The 12,961-nt window shown below is 47.4% G+C and overlaps 1 protein-coding gene across 1 annotated transcript in view; it reads left to right on the plus strand.

Annotated features, from left to right (window-relative positions):
* Positions 1 to 1,941: 1,941 nt before the first annotated feature.
* Positions 1,942 to 12,961, plus strand: part of LOC101945790 (ceramide synthase 4-like) — a 42,492-nt gene continuing 31,472 nt past the window's right edge. Inside the window, exons 1-2 of the mRNA XM_005309304.4 lie at positions 1,942 to 2,181; positions 11,493 to 11,610. Of these exons, the coding sequence (XP_005309361.4) occupies positions 1,985 to 2,181; positions 11,493 to 11,610 (315 nt within the window). The 5' untranslated portion in view covers positions 1,942 to 1,984. The remainder of the gene's footprint in view (positions 2,182 to 11,492; positions 11,611 to 12,961) is intronic.

Consider the following 12,961-nt stretch of genomic DNA (forward strand, 5'->3'; position numbering starts at 1 on the left):
GCACATGACAGCAATCATGTCAGATATAGCAATTTCATTTGCAGACATGGTTAGCATAGTTTAAAAATCTCATGCTTTTCCTTTATTCATGTAGGTCTGCAGGACACAATGAATACTGATCCCAATACTCAGTTTGCTAAGAGTCACATCCTCCTTTGCAGAGATCTGCTTCAACTAGCCCAGCATTCATTAAAATTAAGAAACTAAAAACTCCATTGGCAGCATAAGGAATGTAAAGATATGGATGTTTTTTACTGATGATGAATTAAAAATTAATATGTGTTTTAATACAGCCAAATGCAAGATGATACATCTAGGGACAAAGTATGTAGATCACACCTACAAGATAGGGGACGGTATCCTGGAAAGTAGCGACTCTGAAGAGGATGTAGAGAGAATGGTGGAAATCGACTGACCATGAGCTCCCAGTGTGATGGCCTAACAGGGTGAACATGATTTGTGAATGTATAAACGGGAATAGCAAAGAAGAGTAGGAAGGTAGTATTACTTGGGTATAAGGCATTAGTGAGACCATTACCTGAATACTGTGTCCAGTTCTAGTGTTCACACTTCAGAAAGAAGGTGGAAAAATGGCAAAGGATTCGGAGCAGAGCTCCAGAGGGTTCAAGGTCTGGAGAACCTGCCTTACAGCAATTGCTCTGGAGCCTCTTCTGGAACCCGGATGTGTTACCATTCCGGGAATGCTGCATCCTCCTCCTCTCTTTCTCCTCTAAGGCTGCTGAGGTGCACGTGTGCTGAGGTGAAATATTCCTGGGCAGTCCTCTCTATATTTGGGGATTTTAGTTCTTGGGGTAGATACCCAGAGCATTGGCTGGTGCCTATAGTTGTATTTTAAAAATGTGAAGGAATTAATAAAATAAACACCCTCCACACGTCAACCTTTCTAGGCAGAGTTATTGCTGTTGGATGACTGTGAAAGTGTGGGGGATTAACAGGGAAGTGCTGGATACCTTGGGGAATGGGTGTATAAATGTGTAGAAATTATAATGTGCGGAGATGAATATATTGGTTGGCTTTGCAGGGTGTTGGCCCCAGGCACCGCACCCCACCCCACCCACAGAGGGACTCTACAGTCATCCTGCTTCATTTTCCAGTTTAGCTCTCCATTAAACCCATACACACCTAGGAGTTATAAAATACCACTCCCCCTCTTCTGGCCTGACTTACCGAGCCATTACAAAGTAAATGCATGAGGGAGACTTAGGCAATGCAACTCTCTATGGGCACCTCACTGTCCTCTGCACCTTTGAAAACGCTACTTGACTGTAAATTTATCTGCATTTGAGGGCTGAGATGTCTGTGCTGATTGGGAAGCAGACTGAACTGTCTGCCAACAACATTGTTTTGTTTGGGATATTAAAAAAAAACAAAAAGGAGCGAGCAACTAGACAGAGAAAAGGAGAGAGAACAGCTACCCATGCAGGCATGGGGCTTGAAGGGATGAAGAGGACACCAGCCACTGCTTAGTTAGAGCTCTGGCAGCAAAAGTTTGGGAATTGCTAATCTAGAACAGCAGGTCCCAAAGAGCAGGGTGTGCCTCTCGAGGAGTTGCGGGTGCAGGGGAAGCACAGAACAGCAGCAGTTCAAGTCCCCCTTGCTGTTCTGCTAACACAGAGGCGTTGAAGAGGTTGGGGTAGTCTTAGCTTTCACAAAAGTTTGGGACATGTTGTTCTAGAGAGTGAGGGTTATTGTAATCAATGCGCCTTTGCTCATGCTGGAGATAATGATAGCCTGGTTCTGCCAAAATCAGGACACTTGCGTGATGCAACTCAAGCATTTTAGGCCTTGAGCCAATAACTTTTTGTAAAATATCTGTCTGATGAAAATCTACTAATGACTCAACAGTGTGTTGAGAGCTGACTGCACCCACCTGTTTTCCTTTAAAGGGATGATTGGTTGTTACATTCCCATACAGTAATATCTCCCGTCTCACTGCAGGTGATTGTGTGATCTGACGCAGCTCATGCTGTTTTCTGTTCCATCTAGGATGGTGCTGTCTCTAGATAAATGGTTTTGGTGGCACGAATACTGGTTCCCACCAGGATTCACCTGGGAGGACATAAAGGAATCTGGGAGTATCTCATACCCCAAACCTCGAGATCTCCTGCACATCGTGCCCTATGCCCTGCTCTTAGTTGGTGTCCGATACCTCTTTCAAAGGTAAGCCAGTTTTTTTCCCATTGCACTTTCTTGATTCATCTAGCATTTTACTGCTAGCTTTTCTTCAGGACACTCCTTTTCCACTGCTCGGTGGTGATTGCATGGCAGAATTGAGTCCTCAGTAGTTTATATTAAGCTAAAGTGAGTCAGACAACCCTAGTGTTCGAAGCTGTTTACAGTCAGCATAGAAACTGAACAGCAAAGTCCATTGTGCATATGCACCTCAATGCTCTAAAGCAGGGATTCTCAAACTTCATTGCACCGTGACCTCCTTCTGACAACAAAAACTACTACACTCATCCCCCCTGATTGAACTAACCTCATTATCTCTAGCCTGACTCACTTTTGCTTGCATATTTATACCTGCCTCTGGAAATTTCCACTACATGCATCCGACGAAGCGGGTATTCACCCACGAAAGCTCATGCTCCAATACATCTGTTAGTCTATAAGGTGCCACAGGACTCCTTGCTGCTTTTACAGATCCAGACTAACATGGCTCCCCCTCTGATACTTGACAATTTATTAATGATACTTGTAGCCAGTCTTTGCCACAATATTCACAATTTGCCCTTATTCAAAATGGCCACAATTTCCCATAACTTACAATAGGATTGAAGCCATCTAATGAGATTGAAAGTATTTATGCCCTCAGGGAAGATGGCTCCTATTTCACCAAGGCCTGGGCATGTGCCAGTAAGGTTGCCCCTGGTAAAAAGGCCTACATCTCCCATTGTTTCCTTTCAGGCTCAAGTCAGGATGCCTCAGGAGAGATGGCCATTTTCTCTTTGTGGTGGTTACAAAGCTGGACTTGTGACAAGCCCCAGCTCAGCCACTGGGGGTGGCTGCCAGAGCTCCTGGGGGAGAGATGTAATGTCCTCTGCCAAAGTTGGATTCTCTCCTCGGGGTGTAGCTTCAAAAGATTGAGTCTGAAGGTGGGAATTTGTACTCACCTCCCCCCAGATATTTCCTAGGAAATCCAGTTAATTTTGTTTGTCCCAACAGTTTTTTTTTCTTGTGTGGCATATTGTTTAAAATAGTCCTTTGAAATTCAAAACACTACACAGGGTTTACATTGGCCAGGGCTTGGTATACAGAGACCTCAGGCTGCTTAATGCCATGGCAAATACACCATTAAAATCCTTTTAATCTTTTATTAAGGGTAAAGAAAAGCAGGGAAAACAAGTTAAAGCATTTGAAATGTAAAGTATTATATCAAGCTTTCATTTTAAAAACATCCCTTGTTCCCTCTCCCTTTAGCTGGAGAGTCTTTAGAAGGGGGAAAAATCCCCATCAGACAGTCTCTTAGTTGGTATCCCAGATGGTGAGAACTGTCCTTTGGGAGAAAGAAGAAGTGAGCCGAGATGGGCTGGAACTGTTGTTGTTGCTGCTGTTGTTAGAGTCTGATCCCAGGTGATGGTTGGGATTCAGCTGGAGCTGCTGGAGGTGGTGGTGTCATCTGGGTCCCTCTCTCTGGCCCGACCAGGTCAGGACAGCTCTGAGGATTAGGACAAAGAAGCTCCGGGGTCGCAGGAGATGATGGGGGTGGCAGCGATGATGATGGGCCTGTCAGTGAAGCTCTCTCCAATAGACAACAATTTTTCTCCCAAAGTCTTTTTCTTTAAGGACCCACAAAAGGACCCCCACATTATTTTGTCCACCAGTTAGGCCTAGTTTCCGGCACACTAGTTTTGGATCACTGATTTCTGGTTCCACGTTGTTCTTGCTTGCCAGGCATGATCTTAATATAGTCCTTGAATTATATCAGTAGGCTTTTTTGGTTGGACTAGTTCAGTCTTTCTTCCTTTCGTACCTTTCAACATCACCATTTGTTAGTATAGGTTATTGTGACATATTGTGAACTTTCACATACTTTGTAAAGTTGGGCTCACAATTATAGTAAATGTGTCGGTCTAATTGTCACAACAGAACACAGCTGCTACTGGTGTCCCATAGGTTCCCAGACCTATATGGCACTAGGCTGTGTACTTCAATGGTGGCAGCCAAACTCATCGCAGAGTGGTGTGGGAAAGTATCCTGCTGCAGAGGAAGATACAAGGCAGCCATCCCTTGAAACCTTTGGGCGTGGATTGCAGATACTCTATGAAAGTTTCATCACAATCTCTCAGGAGGATACAAGGTGCACAGGCTGAGGATCTCTCGAGATGTCTAGATAGACTTATGTGTAGTGCTGGGGAGGAGCCGGTGGTCGTGGTACATGTAGGTACCAATGACATAGAGAAGGGTAGGAGAGATGTCCTGGAGGCCAAATTTAGGCTGCTAGAAAAGAGACTGAAATCCAGGACCTCTATGGTGGCATTCTCAGAAATGTTTCCAGTTCCACGTGCAGGACCAGGTAGGCAGGCAGAGCTTCAGAATCTCAATGCGTGGATGGGACAATGGTGTAGAGAGGAGGGGTTTAGATTTATTAGGAACTGGGGAAACTTTTGGGGTGGGGGAGCCTATACAGGAGGGATGGGCTCCACCTAAACCAAAGTGGATCCAGACTGCTGGCACTTAACATTAAAAAGGTTGCAGAGCAGTTTTTAAACGAAGAGATGGGGGAACGTCGATTGCTGCAGAGGAGCACGTGGATCAGACAGAGACTTCTCTTAGAGGAGAGTCTATTGATAGATTTCAGAGTGTTAGTCGTGTTAGTCTGTATCAGCAAAAAGAACGAGGAGTACTTGTGTCACCTTAGAGACTACAAATTTATTATGCCCAAATAAATGTGTTAGTCTCTAAGGTGCCACAAGTACTCCTCGTTCTTTTTTCTATTGATAGAGATTCTCTAGGTTCTAGGCTGAGGGACCCCAGAGGGAGGACCGGCCCTGGAAGGAAAGGTTGCGTGGGAGAAGACAATCTGAACCAGTTTCTGGGGTGGCCCAGGGGAGGAAGGGCGAGGCCCAAGGGGAACCCGAATGAGCAGCCAGGCTAAGCTGCTGTCAATGTGGAAAGCCAGGACATATAAAACGGAACTGCCCGGAGATGGAGTGCGGGTAGGCCGAGTTCTGTGGGTGGACCCAGGTAGAGGGGCAGGCAGGGAGAAAACCCCAAGCCAGCCTACTGGATACAGCATCCGGCTGTATGCTTGTGCAGCAAGGGTTGGTAAAACACCATTGGCTGGTCAGGGGGGCGAGAATGGCCCTTGGCTGCATAAATGGGGATAAAAAGTTTTGCCAGGTGACCCAGGTACCCCTGGAAGTGAGGGGCCGCTTCAGGTGGAAGCGGGTGTGGGTCTTGGAGGAGCTACTGTATCCGGTGGTGGTGGGCAGGGACTGTGGCCCACCACCGTGAAGGGAGGGTGGGGGAACCCAGGTTATGGAGGGCGTACCACCCGCACCAGAAGGCAGCGAGATGTGAGGATGGCAAGGGTCCATCAAGACCAACAAAACTCCTAGACAACAGAGCACATTGCAGGCAGACCCCCAGGAGGTCTACCTGGGGGAGCTGGCAGGCTTGGGCCCCGCAGAGGAAGGACCAGCCCCCACAGAGAGCCCTGTGGATGCAGTGCCCACAGATGAGACCCCAAACCGACAGGAGGGTGCGGGTGAAACTGAGGCAGGGAAGCTCCCGCCAGAAAAGGGGATAGGTTCCGACCCCGTACCTGAAGTATGGGACAAGCGGAGGTTGGGGGCCCTGCCGTCGTGCACATGGTGTGATGACCTGCGCGCAGAGGCAGAGTTATGGGGACAGCCACTACCACCGCAGTATACCTTCTGCAGGCGGGGGATGGAGTGACCACCGGCAGAGGTGGCTGGGGTCCACCCGGCCACAGGTGGAGGCCTCCCTCCAGAAGGCCCCACCCAAGGTCGAGGGCGAAAAGGCCGAAGGACAGGCGGGCCGAGGGCGGCCGGGCCTTGCGGCTCTTAAGGTGGGAGGGGTGTAACAGGGTGCTGGCTAGGAGATCCAAGCCAGGCCCCTGTTAGCCCAGCTCTGCTTAAAAGGGGGATTAGTTAGAACTGGCTGGGGAGGCCATGCCCTAATCACCTCAGGGGATGCACCTGCGGGCCTGATTGGCCAGCCTGCTATATAAAGCTGGCTGGGAGGAAGCAAGGGAGAGACAGGAAAGGGAGGAGCAAGGAGTTATAGATTCCTGCTGGCAGGAGATGCTAGCATCTCCCAGGGTGTTGGTCTGTAAGATATGTAAATAGTAGGTGGTGGGGATAGGCATGAACAATAAAAGAGCACTGGGTGCATGTACTTTGGAGCGGTCTCTGACTGAGTTTGTGGAGGGGCAGGGAGAAGGCACTTCAATTAGGGGTTTGGAACGGGTCGCATATGAGGAGAGATTAAAGAGGCTAGGACTCTTCAGCTTGGAAAAGAGGAGACTAAGGGGGGATATGATAGAGATATATAAAATCATGACTGGTCTGGAGAAAGTGAATAAGGAAAAGTTATTTACTTGTTCCTATAATATAAGAAGTAGGGGCCACCAAATGAAATTAATGGGCAGCAGGTTTAAAACAAATAAAAGGAAGTTCTTCACACTGCACACAGTTAACCTGATTGAGGAAGTTGTGAAGGCTAGGACTATAACAGGGTTTAAAATAGAACTAGATAAATTCATGGAGGTTAAGTCCATTAATGGCTATTAGCCAGGATGGATAAGGAATGGTGTCCCTAGCCTCTGTTTGTCAGCGGGTTGAGATGGATGGCAGGAGAGAGATCACTTGATCATTACCTGTTATGTTCACTCCCTCTGGGGCACCTGGTAATGGCCACTGTCGGTAGACAGGATACTGGGCTGGATGGACCTTTGGTCTGACCCAGTATAGCCGTTATGTTCTTAAAGGCTGTCCCTAGGCACATAAACAAAGTGGTCCACAAGCCCCCTGCCTGGGGGAACGAACAGATGCCAACTCTACCTCTGTTTGTTGTACTGCTACCTCTTCTCATACAAGTAAAGCAACAAAGAGTCGATATTTGTATCTTGTAAACTTGGGGATGGGACGGGCACCATCTTTAAATTTAAACACCGTAAGGAAAAATGCATGCAAAACTTACCTGAGGTCCCTTTCACTTCATCAGTCTCATCTGCAGTGAGTCTCAAGCACGTTCTGGCTCACATCATGGCTGGAGTCCCCCACTGTGTCTCTTCCCCCATCATCCTTGCTGTTCATGGCAGGGATCTCTGTGTCGGGCTCCTCCAAGGTATCCCCAGGGATCTGCAGAGTGCTGGTGGGGTCTCTGACAAGTATGGTATGCAGTTTGTTGTAGAAGCACCAGGCTGCAGCCTAGCATCAGAACTATTGCTGCACTCCCTGGCCTTGTAGTACCCCGATGCCTTTCCTTTGCTTTCACACAGCAAGTCTGCTGATCCCTGTCATACCTCTTTGCCTGCATCCCCCATGCAATCTGCTCATAGATGTCCACATTTCTATGGCTGGTCCATAGCTGTGCTTGCATTGCCACTTCTCCCACAGGCCCAGGAGATCCAATTCTTCATGTGTACTCCTAGCAAAAGTGCATCTAGTACCTTTTTGTGTTTATGGAGCTGGCATGGGCAGTTGAGCAGTTCTACACAACAAGGATAAGCTGCTAGGTTTGCTCACCAGCGTGCAATCAGGGAAAAATCATTTCAAAAACAATTTTAGAGTGGGGGTGGCTCCTGGGCTCTGTGAACCCTAGCCAGTGTAGTTTACAATTGTGACTAGAGGGCTCACTGTCACAGGGGATGGGGCATTGTGAGACAGCTGCGGAGGACTGTTAGGGGTGACACAGGCCGTGCAATGTTTGCACTTGCACTGTGTCGATCTCAGTAGGTCAACCATGGTGCCACACCGTTGAGGGAGGTGGCGTTACTGTGTCACTGTAGTGGGGCACTTACATCGGCCATAGACAAATTGGAGCGTAGACAGGTGCACAAATAGGTAGACAAGGCAACTTATGTTGACCCAACTTTGTGGTGTAGACCAGCTGAATGAGGCACTATAGTGTCTGTTCAAGACTCAAAGCTTTTAAACTACTCTTTGTTGTTTTAATCAAATGCTCTTATTTCTTAATCCTATTTAAGCTATTGCCTCTGTTCATACTGGAGTGCCACAATCTTGCCAATTTGCAGCTGTGTTTGCAGTACATCCATGTTTGAACTTGTATTCAATGTTACCAACTGTAATCGGGGGGGGGGGGGGAGGGGAGGGGGAAAGGTGGAAGAGTACTCATCTCTTGAGCACTTCCTGCTGCTGTGTGCAGTACTAGTCTTTTCCTCACTCGTGGTGCCCTCTGTAGCTTATCAACCTTGCTTGGTTGGTTTTCAGTGGCTCAGCCCTCTGGCCAGGTCTCACACTCAAAATGAACCTCTTCCAGTGTAACAGAAGTCCTATTTCCCTCACCAGGGTCTTTAGCCCCAGCTGTAGGGCCTTTAAATTCAGCCCTTCTCTCAGGCTTCCAAACAAACCTTGTTCCCTTCTCTGGGGTTAAGTTAGGCTTGTTCCCCATCCTCCTTGGGGTTTACACCACTTCACCAGTGATCATTGGAGGAACGCAGGCCCACCTACTATGCTGAGTTTGTTGCCAGCACAGAGTGCCCGAGGACAGCAACAGCGGGGTTCGTTGCCCAGTGTGCTTCGTGCCAATAAACACACCGGGGGAGAAGCAGACAAAGTTTATTTGGGATCCCAAAGGGGTGCTAGGAGACAGGCACGTCTCAGATCAAGCACACTAACAGGAACAGTTTTTTCTTCTTTTATACATTTTGCAGTTAAGCCTCACCCCCCCCCCCTTTCCCCTCTAGCCCTCCCTTTCCCCCCCCCCCCCATTCCTCCCTTTACCCCTCCCGTCCCTGGTAATAGTTACTAAGCAAATAACGATTACATTTAAGCAGTTAAGTCATTCTTGGCAAATATAAGCCTACTTTCGCCGCCTCCGACTCAAAGAATACTTTCATGATAACACTGAACAGCGCACTGATACACAGATACCCTCCCACCAACAACACAGGAAGAAGAACTCCACATGGACTCCTCCTGAGGGTCGAAATGACAGTCTGGACCTATACATAGAATGCTTCCGCCAACGTGCACAGGCAGAAATTGTGGAAAAACAACATCGCTTGCCTCATAACCTAAGTCGTGCAGAACGCAATGCCATCCACAGCCTCAGAAACCACCCTGACATTATCATCATCAAAGAGGCTGATAAAGGAGGTGCTGTTGTCATCATGAACAGGTCTGACTACCAGAAGGAGGCTGCCAGACAACTCTCCAATACCAAATTCTACAGGCCGCTTTCCTCAGATCCCACTGAGGAATACACTAAGAAACTGCACCATCTACTCAGGACACTCCCTACACTAACACAGGAACAAATCAACATACCCTTAGAGCCCCGACCGGGGTTATTCTATCTACTACCTAAGATCCACAAACCTGGAAATCCTGGATGCCCCATCATCTCGGGCATTGGCACTCTCACTGAAGGACTGTCTGGATATGTGGCCTCCCTACTCAGACCCTACGCCACCAGCACTCCCAGCTATCTCCGTGACACCACAGATTTCCTGAGAAAACTACAATGCATTGGTGACCTCCCAGAAAACACCATCCTAGCCACCATGGATGTAGAGGCTCTCTACACAAACATCCCACATACAGATGGAATACAAGCTGTCAGGAACAGTATCCCTGATGATGACACAGCACAACTTATTGCTGAGCTCTGTGACTTTATCCTCACGCACAATTATTTCAAATTTGGTGACAATATATACCTCCAGACCAGTGGCACCGCTATGGGTACCCGCATGGCCCCACAATATGCCAACATTTTTATGGCTGACCTGGAACAACGCTTCCTCAGCTCTCGTCCACTCATGCCCCTTCTCTACCTACGCTATATTGATGACATCTTCATCATCTGGACCCATGGGAAGGAGACCCTGGAAGAATTCCACCATGCTTTCAACAGCTTCCACCCCACCATCAACCTCAGCCTGGACCAATCTACACGGGAGGTCCACTTCCTGGACACCACCGTACAAATAAGCGATGGCCACATTAACACCACCCTATACCGAAAACCCACCGACCGCTACGCCTACCTTCATGCCTCCAGCTTCCACCCCGGTCACACCACATGATCCATCGTCTACAGCCAAGCACTGAGGTACAATCGCATCTGCTCCAACCCCTCAGACAGAGACCAACACCTACAAGATCTTCACCAAGCATTCTCAAAACTACGATACCCACACAAGGAAATAAAGAAACAAATCAACAGAGCCAGACGTGTACCCAGAAGACTCCTGCTACAAGACAGGCCCAGAAGAGAAACCAACAGAACTCCACTGGCCATCACCTACAGTCCTCAGCTTAAACCTCTCCAATGCATCATCAGTGATCTACAACCCATCCTGGACAATGATCCCTCACTTTCACAGACCTTGGGAGGCAGGCCAGTCCTCGCCCACAGACAACCTGCCAACCTTAAGCATATTCTCACCAGCAACCACGCACTGCATCATAACAACTCTAACTCAGGAACCAACCCATGCAACAAACCTCGATGCCAACTCTGCCCACATATCTACACCAGCAACACCATCACTGGACCTAACCAGATCAGCTACAACATCACCGGCTCATTCACCTGCACGTCCACCAATGTTATATATGCCATCATATGCCAGCAATGCCCCTCTGCTATGTACATTGGCCAAACTGGACAGTCACTACGCAAGAGGATAAATGGACACAAGTCAGATATCAGGAATGGCAATATACAAAAACCTGTAGGAGAACACTTCAACCTCCCTGGCCACACAATAGCAGATGTAAAGGTAGCCATCTTACAGCAAAAAACTTCAGGACCAGACTCCAAAGAGAAACTGCTGAGCTCCAGTTCACTTGCAAATTTGACACCATCAGATCAGGATTAAACAAAGACTGTGAATGGCTATCCAACTACAGAAACAGTTTCTCCTCCCTTGGTGTTCACACCTCAACTGCTAGCAGAGCACCTCACCCTCCCTGATTGAACTAACCTCGTTATCTCCACACTGATATATACCTGCCTCTGGAGATTTCCATTACTTGCATCTGAAGAAGTGAGGTTCTTACCCATGAAAGCTTATGCTCCCAATACTTCTGTTAGTCTTAAAGGTACCACAGGACCCTCTGTTGCTTTTTACAGATTCAGACTAACACGGCTACCCCCCTGATGTTTGTGCTTGGACATTATGTGGCATCACCAGGTGACCACAGTGTCTTTATGCCAGATCAGTGAGATTAAATGTGCATCAGCAATGCCATGACACCTACAGGACTGACTGACACTTCACTTGGCTGAAGCCTGCTTGTGGTCTCTTGCAGATTCATAGCCCGGCCCCTGGGCAGAAAGCTAGGGGTGAGGGACAAGGTGAGATTGAACGCTCCACCCAATACTGTGCTGGAAACCTTCTACGCTACTCATAGCAAGAAGCCAAAGGAGGTGAGTTCCTTCTCCTTCTACCATCCTCCTAGATTCAGACCCTTGCATCCAGGCACCTTTTCATCACTAGCAAGCTACAATTTAATTGAACTGATCTCTAATTTGCTAGTTATGAATCCCCATATTCATATTGTACATTGCAGGTGGCACCTGCATGTAGAACTGCTGAAAAACCCATTTTTTTCCATAAAATGTTTGTTTACAAATTTTGAATTTTCTCTCTATCCCTTTGTTCTCCCTATTTCTGCAACAAGGTTAATGATCACAGAATATCAGGGTTGGAAGGGACCTCAGGATATCTTCTAGTCCAACCCCCTGCTCAAAGTAGGACTAATCCCCAGACAGATTTTTGTCCTAGATCCCTAAGTGGCCCCCTCAAGGATTGAACTCATAACCCTGGGTTTAGCAGGCTAATACTCAAACCACTGAGCTATCCCTCCCCAACCTTTGAGGCATAGGCTGTTTTATTTTTCCACTTTTTTATTTTGTTTCCTTTTTCTAGTCTTTAACTGCAAAACTTTTCCAATTTTAGAAAAGTTACAAAGTGGCAAAAAGAGAACTCTCTCACTCTAACTTTTCCAGAGGTTGAAGACGTTTTGAAAAGTTAAAGAATGGAAAAAGGGGAGGGGGGAGCACATCCTTCATTTTATTGAATTCAGTGAGAAGAAGTTATGATAAAATCAGGGACAAAGAAAAACAAATATCTGAAACTTTAAAATCCCTTGTTTTCAAAAACTGAATGAAATGAAAATTTCCTATAGAAAATTATCATAAAATGAGATCTTCCACAAAAAGTTTTGATGAAATCCCATTTTCAGCAGGAAAATGTTTCAGTCAAAACATTTTGGCCAGCTCTGCCTGCATGTAATGACTCATCTCACTCTGCGTTTAATGCTAATTCTCTGTAAAGATTTTGCTGTTCATAGAATATCAGGGTTGGAAGGGACCTCAGGAGGTATCTAGTCCCACCCCCTGCTCAACGCAGGGCCTAATCCCAGCTAAATCATCCCAGCCAGGGCATTGTCATGCCAGACCTTAAAAAACCTCTAAGGAAGGAGACTCCACCTCCCTAGGTAACCCATTCCAGTGCTTCACCACCCTCCTGGTGAAATAGTGTTTCCTAATATCCAATCTGGACCTCCCCCACTGCAACTTGAGACCATTGCTCCTTGTTCTGTCATCTGCCACCACTGAGAACAGCCGAGCTCCATCCTCTTTGGAACCCCCATTCAGGTAGTTGAAAGCAGCTATCAAATCCCCCCCTCACTCTTCTCTTCTGCAGACTAAACAGCCCCCAAATCATTTTCATTGCCCTCCACTGGACTCTCTCCAATTTGTCCACATCCTTTCT

The sequence above is a fragment of the Chrysemys picta genome, chromosome 25 (assembly GCF_011386835.1).
Source record: "Chrysemys picta bellii isolate R12L10 chromosome 25, ASM1138683v2, whole genome shotgun sequence".
Taxonomy (NCBI): Eukaryota; Metazoa; Chordata; order Testudines; family Emydidae; genus Chrysemys; species Chrysemys picta.